This window comes from Grammomys surdaster, unplaced genomic scaffold, assembly GCF_004785775.1.
Source record: "Grammomys surdaster isolate TR1022 unplaced genomic scaffold, NIH_TR_1.0 137, whole genome shotgun sequence".
NCBI classification, from domain to species: Eukaryota; Metazoa; Chordata; class Mammalia; order Rodentia; family Muridae; genus Grammomys; species Grammomys surdaster.
In genome coordinates, this window is record NW_021604595.1 from 392,622 (window position 1) to 406,452 (window position 13,831).

At 42.2% G+C, this 13,831-nt stretch overlaps 1 protein-coding gene across 1 annotated transcript in view; it reads left to right on the forward strand.

Annotated features, from left to right (window-relative positions):
• Positions 1-3,934: 3,934 nt before the first annotated feature.
• The window catches only part of LOC114617511 (spermatogenesis-associated protein 31E1-like), a 15,670-nt gene continuing 5,773 nt past the window's right edge, over positions 3,935-13,831 (forward strand). The window contains exon 1 of the mRNA XM_028763092.1: positions 3,935-3,938. Coding sequence (XP_028618925.1) covers positions 3,935-3,938 — 4 coding nt within the window. The remainder of the gene's footprint in view (positions 3,939-13,831) is intronic.

Consider the following 13,831-nt stretch of genomic DNA (forward strand, 5'->3'; position numbering starts at 1 on the left):
TGTCACTTCCTCCTGTTATTTATTGTCCATCCCAGTACCAACTCACAATACTAGATTTGAAAAATCAAAAGCAGATCGGTATTAGTTACATTTTTGTTGTTATGTCAAAATACTATGGCTGAAAGCAGCATACAGTAGAGTTTATTTTGGCTTCCAGAGGGAGGAGAGTCCATCAATGGCAGGTGAGGTATGGTAACAGGTGGCAGGAGCAAGAAGCTAAGAGATCATATCTTTTTTTTTGTTTTGTTTTGTTTTTTTTTTGTTTTTTCAAGACAGGGTTTCTCTGTGTAGTTCTGGCTGTCCTGGAACTCACTTGGTAGACCAGGCTGGCCTCGAACTAAGAGATCATATCTTAATCACATGGCAGAGTATACTGGAAGTGGGGCGAGGCTATAAATGCTCAAAGTCCACCCTAAGGGATATACTCAGGCAAGGCTAACCTCCTAAAGGTTCAATAACCTCCTCAAGCAATGTCATGAAAGGTGGACCAACTGTTCAAACATGTGTGCCTATGGAGGACACTTTTTTTTTTTATTCATTCTACTGCAGGGTCTAAGAAGGAAGTTCATGTCAGTAAATTCCTACATAAAACAATCAGAGATCTAAACAATCTGATTTAAAATAACCTATGAAACTGAACATCAAGTTCTCAAAACAAGTGGTTAATAAATATATTTAAGGTGTCAAAGCAACATGGAAATGCAGGTTTAAAGCAACTTTGAAATTTCTTCTCACTCCAACCAGAATGAGTATTATCAAGAAAACGAATTAGTATGGATGTTGGTGAGAACGTAGGGGAAGAGGGACCTTTATTCACTGTGGATGGGAGTATGAACTGGTGCTGCCACTATAGAAATCAGTGTGGGCATTCCTCAAAAGTTAAGTATAAAACAGCCATATACATATAACTCAGAAACACCACTCCTGAGCCTACACCGAAAGGACTCCATACCCTGCAATAAAAATATATGTACCTCCATGTTCATTTTATAATAGGGAGAAAATGGAACACACCTAAATGTCCACCCATCAATGGATGAATGAATAATAAAAATGTTCATATACACAATGGAATTTTATTTATTGGCAAAGAAACTAAAGAAATCATAGCATTTACAAGTAAGCAAGTGTGTCTGTAAAATATTATACTGAGATAACCTTAGCCTGGAAAGACAGATGCCACAAGAACTCTCTTACATACGAATTGTTAAAGTTATGTGTTTAATATTGAATGCTGTTGATGGTCAGAAAGAAAGAGAGAGACTATTAGGTGGTGAGAGGTGGGAAAGAGGCCTTAAGGGAAAGGAGAGAGTAAAGCATATTGTAAAGAAAGGCAGAAAGGGGATACTAAGGAGGAAAGTCTGAGGAGGGCTGGGAGGATGGGGAAAGGAGGCATGAGCGCAGCAGACAAAATAAGAATAAATGAAAAAGATACATGGGATCAATATGATCTTATAAGTTCATTAAAAACTATAATTTAAAAGGAAATTTGTATGCTGGTGTCTTCAATAAATGAAGCCCCTTTTGATAGCTATAGGTTATTAAGTAAATAATCCAGATATTGTCAGCCAGGGAAACCCAAAAAAATGGCCACTGCTCCTGGTTGCTCACTAACATGTGATGGTAAGATCCTATTACTGGAGACACCACTTACTTTGGTCACAGGACATAGAGAAATCAAGCTGAAGATGGGCTGGAAGTTTTCTCTCTACTGTCTCATCTTCACAGTGCCTAAGGATGCTATCTTCACGGTGTCAAAAGCTGCTGCAGAGAATACTGGTCATCAAGAGTCGGACCCACCAGTGACTCCTAGGAGCTACAATAATGACTTGCCAAGCAAGATACGCCCTCTAGTGGAATTGTGGATAAGCTGTTCTGTAAATCTGGTCCAGAACCCTTAGTTGAGGAGGTCATAGGTGCCAGGGTGGAACCTACTACTATTGTTTTGATTTCCTGTTATCAAATGGCCTACTGAATATTCATGTTGATAGCCATAGATTGATCCTGCAGCCAGCCATCAGAGATGCTTCTTATGCTGTGGGCAGTGATTGGTACAGACCTTGCCAAAGTGACTAGAATCCATGGTGGCAGAATGCTCAGCCCTAAGTGAGATAATGATATCACCCAGTCCAAGACTCCACGAATGTGCTGGAAGAGGGGATGATGGGAAGAATGTGAGAGCCAGAGGATAGGGAGATATGTGGCAAAAAGATGTTTTCTGCACATAGCATGGCTTTTTACATGCAAGAACTCATTTCAGCTGTGGTATCCTCACGGGACCGGACTCCTCCACTCTTCATTATTGGTATGGGAGGGGTCTACGAGACCCCATGGCCTCTTAAGAGACTACTGGAAGGTACCATTGTTTGAGAGGGGATCATTTCCTTCAGTGGTGTAGTCACTGTTTATATGATCTTGCTCAGAGGAACACTCCTCCATTGCTGGTGGGAGTGCAAACTTCTATGGAAATCAGTATGTCCGTTTCTCAGAAAGTTGGGAATAGGCCCAACTATATCCAAAAGACACACCATTCTATCACAAGGAACTTGCTCAAGCATGTTCATAGCAGCTTTATTCATAAGAGCCAGAAACTGGACACAATCTAGACGTCCTTCAACTGAAAAGTGGATAAAGAGAATGTAGTACATCTACACAATGGAAGATTACTCAGCTGTTAAAATAATTACATCATGAAACTTGCAGTCAAGTGGATAGAACTATAAAAGAAATCATCCTTAGTGAGGTAACCCAGACCCAAATACACAAACATGATATGTAAGTGAATATTAGCGTAAAGAAAAAATAACCATGATACAAAATCAACAGACCTTGAAAGGCTAAGTAACAAGGCGGGCTCTAGGGAGGACTCACGGACCTCTTTGGGAAGGAGAAACAGAATACATTTTGCAAGTGGACTATGGTAGATGGAGATGGGAACAGGAGGGATCAGTTGAGGGATGGACGGAGGGAGAGAGTACAGGGAGAGGCAACTGCAATTGAGGGCATTTCAGAGGCAATATGAAAACCTAGTGCAGTGGAAACTTACTGGACTCTATGAGGTTGACCCTAGTGAAGATCCTAGTAATGGAGGATATGAAGCCTGAACTGCCCATCTACTATAACCAGGCAAGGCTTCCAGTGGTGGGACTGGGACACCAAACAAGCCACAATGGTGGCTCAGAGCTTGTGGGAGTGGCCCAATGACTGGTCTAACTTGAAAACCACACCATGAGAATCAGCCCATGGCCCACACTGCCTGGGTGGGCAGGAACTGAAAACTGGATCACCCTCAGAGACCTAGGGTAGAACCAAACACTACTGGCCAAAAGAAGTCAAAAAAGTGATTCCTAAATGATATTCTGCTATACTCATAGACCAGTGCTTAGCCCAATAATCATCAGAGAGGCTGCTTCCAGCAGCTCATGGGAGATGCACATACCCACAGTGTGATGGTTTGTATATGCTTGGCCTAGGGAGTGGCACTATTAGAAGGTGTGGCCCGGTTGGAGTAGGTGTGTCACTGTGGGTGTGGGGTTTAACAATCTCATCCTAGCTGCCTGTAAGTCAGTATTCTGCTAGCAGCCTTCAGATGAAGATATAGAACTCTCAGCTCCTCCTGCACCATGCCTCCCTGGATGCTGCCATGCTGCTACCTTGATGATAATGGACTGAAACTCTGAACCTGTAAGTCAGCCTCAATTAAATGTTCTTTTTAAGGGTTGCTTTGGTCATAGTGTCTGCTCACAGCAGTAAAACCCTAACTAAGACACACAACCAAACATTAGGTAGAGTTCCAGGAACCCCAAGAAAGAGGGAGATGGAAGACTGCAGGAGCCAAAGGGGTTGAATACACCAAGAAAACATGACCCACAGAATCAACTAAGCAGGGCTCATAGGAGATCACAGAGACAGAAGCAATAACCATAGAGCCGGCATGGGTATGTGCTATATGGGTCTTCTGCATATATTTTATGGTTAATTAGCTTGGGGGTTTGTGGGACTAGAGGTGTCTCTGACTCTTTTGCTGCTCTTGGGACCATTTTTCTCCTACTGGGTTTCCTCATCTGGCCTTGACATGAATGCTTGTGCCTAGTCTTACTGCATCTTATTATGCTGTATTCAACTGATATCCCTAGGAGGCCTCTCTTTCTGAAGGGAAACACAGGAGCAGCAGATCTGGGGGAGAGGAGAGGCAGGGGAGGACTGGGAGGAGGAGAGGCTGTGGTCATGATGTATTGTATGAGAAATAGATGAACAGGAAAACTAAGATGCCCTTGCTCTAGCAAATAACCGCTCACCCACACTAGAGCAATGCATTCTAATGAAACTTAGTGGGCCACACATAAAAAGAAGGCAGGTAAGTAGGAGATCTTATTGAGAAGGGGTCAAGCAGTAGAGAGATAAGCATGAGAATGAGAGAAGGGGATGGGTGGGAAATGACTAAAAATCATCCTGTAAATATCAAACAATATTCAGAACTATACCAAACAACCTAATGGTGCACTTCATAGGAAATGGAACAAACCGGCCCCCAAGCAGTGTGCAGCAAAGCACAAAAAAAGATTAAAGTTGAAATGAACAAAAGGTTATCAGAAAGAACCAAAAAGAAAAAAAAGAACAAAGCTATTTGAAAAGATATATAAAAGTGACGAACATTTACCCAAATTAAACAAGAAAGAGCCACAAATTAATAAGATTAGAGAAAAGAAAGAAGATGGTATTGTGTCAGGTACCATCACAATCTGTGGACTGTTAGGAACTACTTTGAAAACTTTAGCAAACTGGAAAATCTGGAAGAAATGGGTACACATCTAGACACACATGACCTATCGAAATCAAGACAATAACTTTTAAAACATATTAGTAGATAAATAAAGAGGTAAAATGATAATTTTAAAAAATCCCTAAACAGAAGTAAGTCCAGGGCCACAAAGAAATGGGTTTGCTCACACTAGTCCTTAAAAAGGAAAAGAACACTTCCAAACTGATTCTACAAAGCCAGATTATCCTAGTACCAAAACCAAATTAAAGATGCCACAAACAAACAAACAAAAAACTAAGCCAAATCCCTTGATGAACACAGATGTGAAAATCTTAAATGAGAATGCTCAGTATTTGACACCAAGTTCAGCAACACATGAGAAAGGCCACACCTCATGATGAAATGAGCTCATCCACGACTCATCAGTTCAGGGATGGTTCCATGTCTCAGACTGATAAATAATATAGCATGTAAACAGAATCCAGTCTAAAATCACGTGCTCAGCCATAAAGAAGTGGTGACATTCTCAGGGGCTGGAGGTGATTGTGTCACCTGTGACTAGCCAGTATTATAGTTGTTTTCTATCCCATGTAAAGTCTAGGGTGCTGAGAGTGAGGTGGGGATAGAAGAAAGGGGAGGGATGGGGGAGAGGAAGAGAGAGACAGGGCGATAAGAGACGGGGGGAGAGAGGGGGAAGTACGGGAAGAGGGAGGGAGGGGAGAAGGAGGGAAAGAGAGAGAGATGCCCAGGTGCCTGAACCATCACAGACTGCCAATTTAAAACCCTGGCCTTAACAGCCCTTAACATCTCTACTAGCTAGCCAGTAGGAACAGAGCGGCCAGGAGCATACAACCCAATCTGAAGTGGCTTTGACAAACCGCCAGAGTGAAGGATTCACAACTCTGTAATGGCAAATGGCAACAGGCAAGACTATACCTGGGTGTTGGATGAGAAGAACAGGAAGCACCTCTCCTGGATTTGTGGTTTTGCATGCTGCCTCTGCCACTAGTGTCCTCGTACTAAAAGATGCCTTCAATATAACAAGATGGGCACCAACTGCCTCAGCCACCCACCTCGAACTTCCAACTGTGAGTCCTGATCCATGACCTAATTGGTCACATGCACAGAATCTAGCCAATCAGGATGGCCAAGCAGGGTGAGCTCTCCTGATTGGTCGGGTTGAAATCATGTGACTTAGACCCAGCATGGTGGGGGGAGCTATAGTCCGTAAAGGCAGGGAAGGGTAAGGGACAGAACTTTTGCATTCGCTGTGACTTGTTTCCCGGGATGTGCCTGTTCATGCCTACCTCCCTTATCCTAATGGCTTCTGTCCACAGAACTCAATGGGAGCACTTCTTCCATCCACAGTCCCTATTCCACTTGTAAAAATCCTGGACTGGCTTTCTGAAGGTCAGAGTCAGGGTTTGCCTCCAGCTCCTAGCTCTCTTCCTTGAGGAACATGACCATCAACAAACTGTTCACTTGCTAGGTGGGTCCTGCTGGTTCCAGGGATCAGCAGGACTGAAGATGTAGCTGTCTTCACGGAGCTAGTGGTCTACAAGGAAAAGTAGACCATCAAAGAGCCGGAGTGTGCACTCTCCTTTCCCCATAGCCCCTTTCTCTCCCTTAATGTCTGTGCCCAATCTATTTAAAAACCTTTTCTTAGTGAATTCTAAATTTACATCATAAAAAGTCAGGGCTTACAGCACATCCTTACAGAGTTCAACATCCTAAAATTTGAAGAATTTTCCTCATTATGACTCTTACTCCATTCTCTACACTAAGTATGTAATGGACAGAATCACTCTACAACAGTTTTATTTCTTAGACCTGAAAACTTTCCCCCAGACATCCCGTATATTATTTCTCCTTTGCTCTACTTGAAAATACTTTCATCCACTTTTTGAATCAAGTCTTCAATTTCTTGTTACACTTTATAGATTTCCTCGGTTTTGCTTCTGATCTCCAGTCATGATTTTATTCCTTTATCTTTTATTAAATATTCTTGTTTAAATATTCATTCTAAAGTATCCATTCTTGCTTAATGGGTGCATCATTTTCTCTCATCTCTCTGAGGACTTTAAAGAGGTTATGCAGCGGGATCCTATCAAAATACGTACAAAGCTGTGTGGTCAGCAGTCATTGTTTCCAAACATCTGCAAAAAACACCAACTCCAATGTCAGAAGTTTATTAATTACTAGATGCATAGCTGAAGTTAACTGAAAGGTGATCTTGTTATATTTTTAATGACTCACAGTTCTTAAAACTGTGTTGTTAGACACTGGGGGAAACTGCAGTCAGGATGTCTTATATGAAAGAATAATAAATGAATGGATGAATAAACTCATTGATGTAAAAGTATTCTAGATTTAGTTATTCTATGCATGTACATCTGCTGGAGGTCAAAAGAGGTCACCAGATCCCCTGCCCTGGAGCTGTGAACAGTGGAGATCTGCCTTGTAGATGATGGCAATGAAATACAGGTCCTCTGCAAGAACAAGTGCTCAGGGACGGCACCACCACAGTGGACTGAGCCATCGCCCATTGACCATGAGTTGAGAAAATGCTTTACAGATTAATCTCATGGAAGTATTTCCACAACTGAGGCTCCTTCCTCTCTGATGACTCTAGCTTGTATCAAGTTGAAGCAAAACTAGACAGTACCAGGACCTTCCAAGTTTTACAGATGTCACTGTAAACACAGGGTTTCTTTCTGGTCTTATGAGTACAGATGATTTTATGATGGAATAAAGCCTCCCCCAAGAGGACTGGATACAGTTCCAGGAATGTATCTTTTTCATTTCTATTCTGAAGTGCTATACTGGGTTTGTAAAACATGCTCCATTGAAGAAAATCCACACCAATCAACTGCTTTTATCAGTTCAAGAACTTGTAGACTTAGCAAAAGACACAGATTTAAACCTTGAGATTCACTTTTTTAAAATGTTGAATGAAATTTAGCTAAAACAGTGGTTTTCAACCTTCCTGATGCTGTGACCCCAACCATAAAGTTGCTGAAATGTTGCTACTCTTATGAATCATAATGTAAATATTTTATATGTAGGATATCTAATATGTGACCTCTGTGGTGGTCTCAACCCATGGGTCAAGAGTCTCTGGATTACAGATTAAGGTAAAAAATTATTCTCAGCATTGGCAATTATGAAATCAAAGTATCAACTGACTCTGGAAAACATTGAAGAGGCTCCACATTAACCATTCAAGCCAAGGTTTAATGTCTTATACAAAAATGAATAAACATTCCCATCTCAATAGTGTGAAGACTCGAGGATATGCCTTTTGTCTTCCCAAGGAGCCTTCCCACCCCAGGAACATCCAGGTTAGACCTCTCCCAATTCCCTGCCTTCCATGTCCCCTTGGGGCATACCCAGCAACAGTAAACTTCATCTGCTCCCCTGAGCTCCATTTTCCAGAACACAACTCTTGCTGAATCCTTCATGGCCAGCCATCACTAAGGACAACCAGATGGCTAAAGGCCAACATAAGAAAACAATCAACAAGAGCCAAGGCAATATGGCACCAGCAGAGCCCAGCTACCCTACTACAGCAAGTCCAGAAATCCTAACACAGTCAGAAGATGGCCTTAATTCCAATCTTACAAGGATGACAGAGGCCTTTAAAGAGGAAATTAATCAAATCCCTTAAAGAAATACTGGAAAATACAATCAAACAGGTGAAAAAAATGAAATAAAACTGTTCAAGATATGAAAACAGAAATAGAAACAATAAAGAAAACACAAACTGAGGAAATTAAGCAGGTAGAAAACCTAAGGAATAGAACAGAAACTACAGACACAAGCATCAACAGAATACCAGAGACGGAAGAGACTCTCAGGTGTGCAAGATACAGCAGAAGAAATTGATACTTTGATCAAGGAAAATGTTCAATCTAAAAAGTTACTGACAAAACACATCCAAAAAATCTGGGATATTACGAAAGGACCAAATCCAAGAATAATGGGTGTCAAGGCTGGTCTTGTATTAAATTTGGATGCAGAGTTGGCAGGGACTTTGAAAGAACAATTCTTAACTTCATATGGAAAAAATCTAAGATAGTTAAAACAATTCTGTACAATAAAAGAACTTCTAGAGACCTCACCATCCCTGATTTCAAGCTGTGCTATGGAACAATAGTAATAAATCCACATAGTATTGGCATAAAAACATACTGGTTGATCAATGGAATTGAATCAAAGAACTAGAAATAAACTCACACACTTATGGACACTTACATTTTGATGAGGAAGCCAAAACCATACAGTGGTTAAAAACAAAAAGGCAGCATATTCAACAAACATTAGTGGTCTGCGGTCTAACAGGATGACTACATGTAGAATACAAATAGGTCCATATTTATCAGCCTACACAAAACTCAAGTCCAAGTGGATCAAAGATCTCAACATAAAACCAGACACACTAAATCTAATAGAAGAGAAAGTGGGAAATACTCTTGAATGCATTGGCATAGGAGAAAACTTCCTGAACAGGACACCAATGGCTCAGGTACTAAGATCAACAATTAATAAATGAGACCTCATGAAACTGAAAAGCTTCTGTTTAGGCAAAGAACACATCATCAATAGGACAAAATGGCAGCCTACACAATGGGAAAGATCTTCACCAACCCAATATCTGACAGAGGGCTAATATCCAAAATATATTTAAAAACTCAAGAAATTAGACACCAACAAACCAAACAAACCATTAAAAAATGGGGTACAGCCCAGGCTGCCCTTGAAGCCATGATCCTCCTGCCTCTGCCTCCTTCAGCAAATCCATAACCGTGATAGTATACCTAAGTGTCTCAGCTGGTCTTCAGTATATACTAGAAGCCTAAAGAAGTAGGCTCTAATGCCAGTGAAGGAACAAACTTGCTAGTGAGGGCAACAGCAAGCAGGCAAAGAGCAAAAGCTTTTGTCCTCCGTGGCCTTCATATAGGCTTCCAGCAGAAGGTATGGCCCAGATTAAAGGTGTATCCTCCCACTTCAAAAGATCTGGGTTAAAGCTGTGCCTTCTAACATCAAAGGTTGAGATTGGAAATGGATCTTCCCACTTCAAATAATGAAATTAAGCAAAAATCCCACACAAGTGTGCTCAGACATTTTTGTATTTTAGTAAATTCCAAGTATAGTCAAATTAACAACCAAAACAGCCATCATATCATCTCTTAAAAAATTCCACCTCCTCCCTCTTCCTTACACTTCCTCCTCACTAGTCTTAGGAGTTGAGTAGTCAAGAGCAAAGCTCTCAGGTAAATTGGAGCTGGAAAATACAATCCAGCCTGGGCCTAGGAGAGCTCAGCTCCTGGCCAACTCCTCATGCACTAGTGGCATCTATGGTCAGGGAACGGGGAAGGGCAGAGTACATTTGCCTGAACCAATTCCTGTGCTGTCATAACAAGGAACAACAATTCAGACGGCTTAGAACAGGACTTGCGGTCTTCCAGCACAGAGGTTGGGGGTGTGTCAGGGCAAGGCTCCCTCTAGTGGCATGGAGCAGGGAGATTTGCTCTAGTCAACCTCCGGCTTTTATGTTTTCTTGGCTGGTGGCAGCAGAGCTCCAGTTGCCATTGGTCATCTTTCCTGTGTGGTTCTGTCTCAGGCTTCCCTGTTATAAGGTGTGAGGCTGTATGGATTCTTCCTATGACTTTAATAGTGTCCATTTAGGTGACTGTGTCTTCTGACATCTCTTACAGATCTAAGCCTAGTTGCTTGCTACATATGACATATTGGGCATCAGATTGTCATTCTACTGAGTCTACAGATGAAATTCAGATGATCTGTTACCTTAACAACTGTGTCACCAAAGAACAAGGGTATCTGAGAGTCTATATCCCTTTAGATTTCTCATAGCTATGCCTTAAAATGTTCTGAATGCCAATTTATATAAACAATGTTGGATTTCTACTTCAGTTCTTCAGTATTGAGGTATATTGTAAACTGTTGCTATGTGATGGTTCACTTGGCAGCCCCAAGTTCCAGTCTTTACATTAGCAGTGACCTGAGACAGGACATACAGGGACACTGCCCTCCTCCGGAGATCCAGCAGCCAGGCACAAATGTGCACTCACTTCTCAAGGCTCTGCTGAGACACTCTCTTAACCTGCAGGTTTTCTGGAGCATCTGTGAGGACAGGCAGGTATAGATGACCTACTGAGAAATGCAAAAAGGATTGTCAGGAGTATTTTCAACCATCAGAACCTGACTGTTGTAATAAAGACGCTCCTTTGGAAAGCCTCTGGGAGCACTGGTCTTTGATCCCTGGAGAAGAAAAAGCTGATCATATCCCAGAGCTTGTCCCAATTGACTGATGCTGCCTGGCACCTCATCAGTTCTTACTGAACCTCAAGCATTGTTGCTGCTACTTGTCCCAATAAAGGAACTGGAAAGTCCATCTCTACTGCCACCACCAGCACAAGGCTTCCGACTCCAGGTTGTCAGGGCAAAGACTGTGGGATGTGGCCAAGCACTAATAAGAGAAAGGGCAGCCTGGTCAAGGAGAAGCTGACAAAAAGCCCCATGTTCCCCAGAGGCAGGGCCTGTGGGTGCCATAGAGAGGGGCAAGATTATTTTGTGCAAATGTCAAGACGTACATTGTCTTTCAACCGGGTATAAAATAGAGTATAGATGCACACTGGGAAAAAAGCCTTGCAATAAATGCAGTAAATAACACTGGCAAAACAAGATATCTACGAGAAGAATTTAGACAGATCTGTCTCTCTCACCCTGTAAAACATCAGTTTAGAATAGATAACACACCTGAATTTAAACCCCCAAATGCTGAGGCTGCTGGAAGGGAAGAAGGAAAGCCCTTCATACACAGGCATAGGCAGAACTGTCTGAATGGAACACCAAGAGCACAGGGAAGGGCCCCATGTGTTGACAAATGAAAGTACATGAAATTAAAAAGCTCTATGTAGCCAGGCAGTGGTGGCGCAAGCCTTTAATTCTAGTACTTGGGAGGCAAAGGCAGGTAAATTTCTGAGTCCGAGGCCAGCCTGATCTACAGAGTGAGTTCCAGGACAGCCAGGGCTACACAGAGAAACCCTGTCTTTGAAAACAAAACAAACAAACAAGAAGAGCTCTGTGTAGCAAAAGATGCTATCAATGAAGGGAACAGCCAGCCTAGGGCATGGGATATGATCATTAATGGTCACATTGTTGTGGGGTGTTAATATCTAGAATGTACAACAAACCACTACTATTAAAACCAAAACAACAAAAAGGGTCAATAAGTTGGGCAATGAATCAAATAGTTTTCAAAAGGAAACACACAGGGGCCAATAAATATTTTTAAAAGTCTTCGACATGCTTAGCCTTTGGTAAACTCAAGCTAATGCCACTTTGAAGTTCCCTCTCACCTAAACCTCTGTGATTAAGATCAGACAACAAATGAGAAACTCTGGTAAGGGTGTCCAGAAAGGACCTGTCCGCAACTGCTATTGGCTGCAAAAACTGGAGCTGCAAGGTGGAAATCAGGATAGAGTTCCTAAAAACAGAACTACCATAGGCTCAGGTCCACCAGTCATCACCATGGACTCAAAGGACCCTGTCTACGTTCTGCCAAGGGATACCTGCACATCCAAGATGACACTGACACTGCTCACAATAGCAAAACATTTAGGCATTAAAAATACCTTAATGATCCACATCTTTTAATGCTAATTAAAATAAAATAAGCACATAAGAAAAGAAATAAATATGAAACACTAAAAATAGCAAAAGTTTATTTGATAAGTAGCCACGTGCATTCTTACGATAAAGTATTGAATTTCATGTTTCCTTAACATCCTACTAATTGAAGTTAATTAAAACTATATTCTTTTAGATTTTATAGCAAATTGACAAAGCTAAATGAATATGAGACAAATGGAAGGTTTGTGTCTGTCTTAAGATTAGCTATGATCTCAGAATGAAGAGATGTGGATGTGAACACAGAAGACATCCTGAGAGTAACAATCCATAAGAAATAACACAAGTTCCACAGAGAAGCCCACTTAGTCGAAATCTGAGAACCTGATGGACTCAAGCAGACATATAGGAAGCAGAGGAATTCTGGGGCTCAAGGAGGAGAAACAAAACATGGACAGAGACTTATATTTGGCTGCTTTAGCAGCAGGAATTGGAAAGAGGGAGCAGGGAAAGCCAGAGGAGGCAGATAGGTCTGCTGGGCTGGAGACTGGGGAGGAGCTCTCTCCTGCCAGGAGGCCTTTGTGATGAGGAGGCCATGGCTGTGTGATGTGGTCTGAGCTCTCCTGACAAGTCACATGCTGTACGCCACAGCTGAGTAGTCTGAGAGCTACACTGTGATTCAGAAGATGGAGAATTTTCTCCTTCCTATAAATAGCGTTATTGACTCATGGATGAGCCCCAGCATCATGGACATAGCAATGGACATGAGCTTAGCCATTGTGTGTGGAGTGGGACTCTTTTTCCTACTACTCCCCTTCCTGACAGAGTGCCCAGTGTCACCACCATCTGAGAGTGAAAAGGACATCCCAAAGGTGAGGAGAGCCTTGGTTCACACACACTGGATCAGCAGTCTGTTGTTCATGACTGCTACTCACATTTCCAAGAAAAACAGATGTAGTGAATTTTTTTGGCATTTAAAAAAAAAACAGAAATATAAGAGCATGTTTTGTTTTAACCTCAGGTGTAGGACATGGGGTTGTTTCAGACTGTCCACAGCAGCTGACTATGAATTTGCCTCATGCTCTAGCAGGGCCATGGTTCTGCCAGCAGCAGATAGTTTTTGCATTTCTGTGACATTTGGAATTCTGGGGACTTTTCAGAGGGTATACAAACGCTAGTACCTTGAGAGGCATGGTGGGTTATTGGTTGTTGATTGCCTGCTATCAGTTGCTGGTGTTTGTAGTTTGTTAAGTAGTTGTGTGCAAAAAAAGAAAGCAGACAGGGAGGAGGAGGGGGAGGAGGAGGAGGGGGGAGGGGGAGGGGGAGGAGGAGGAGGGGGAGTGGGAGGGGGAAGAGGAGGAGGGGAGGGGGAGGGGGAAGAGGAGGAGGGGGAGGGGGAGGGGGAAGAGGAGGAGA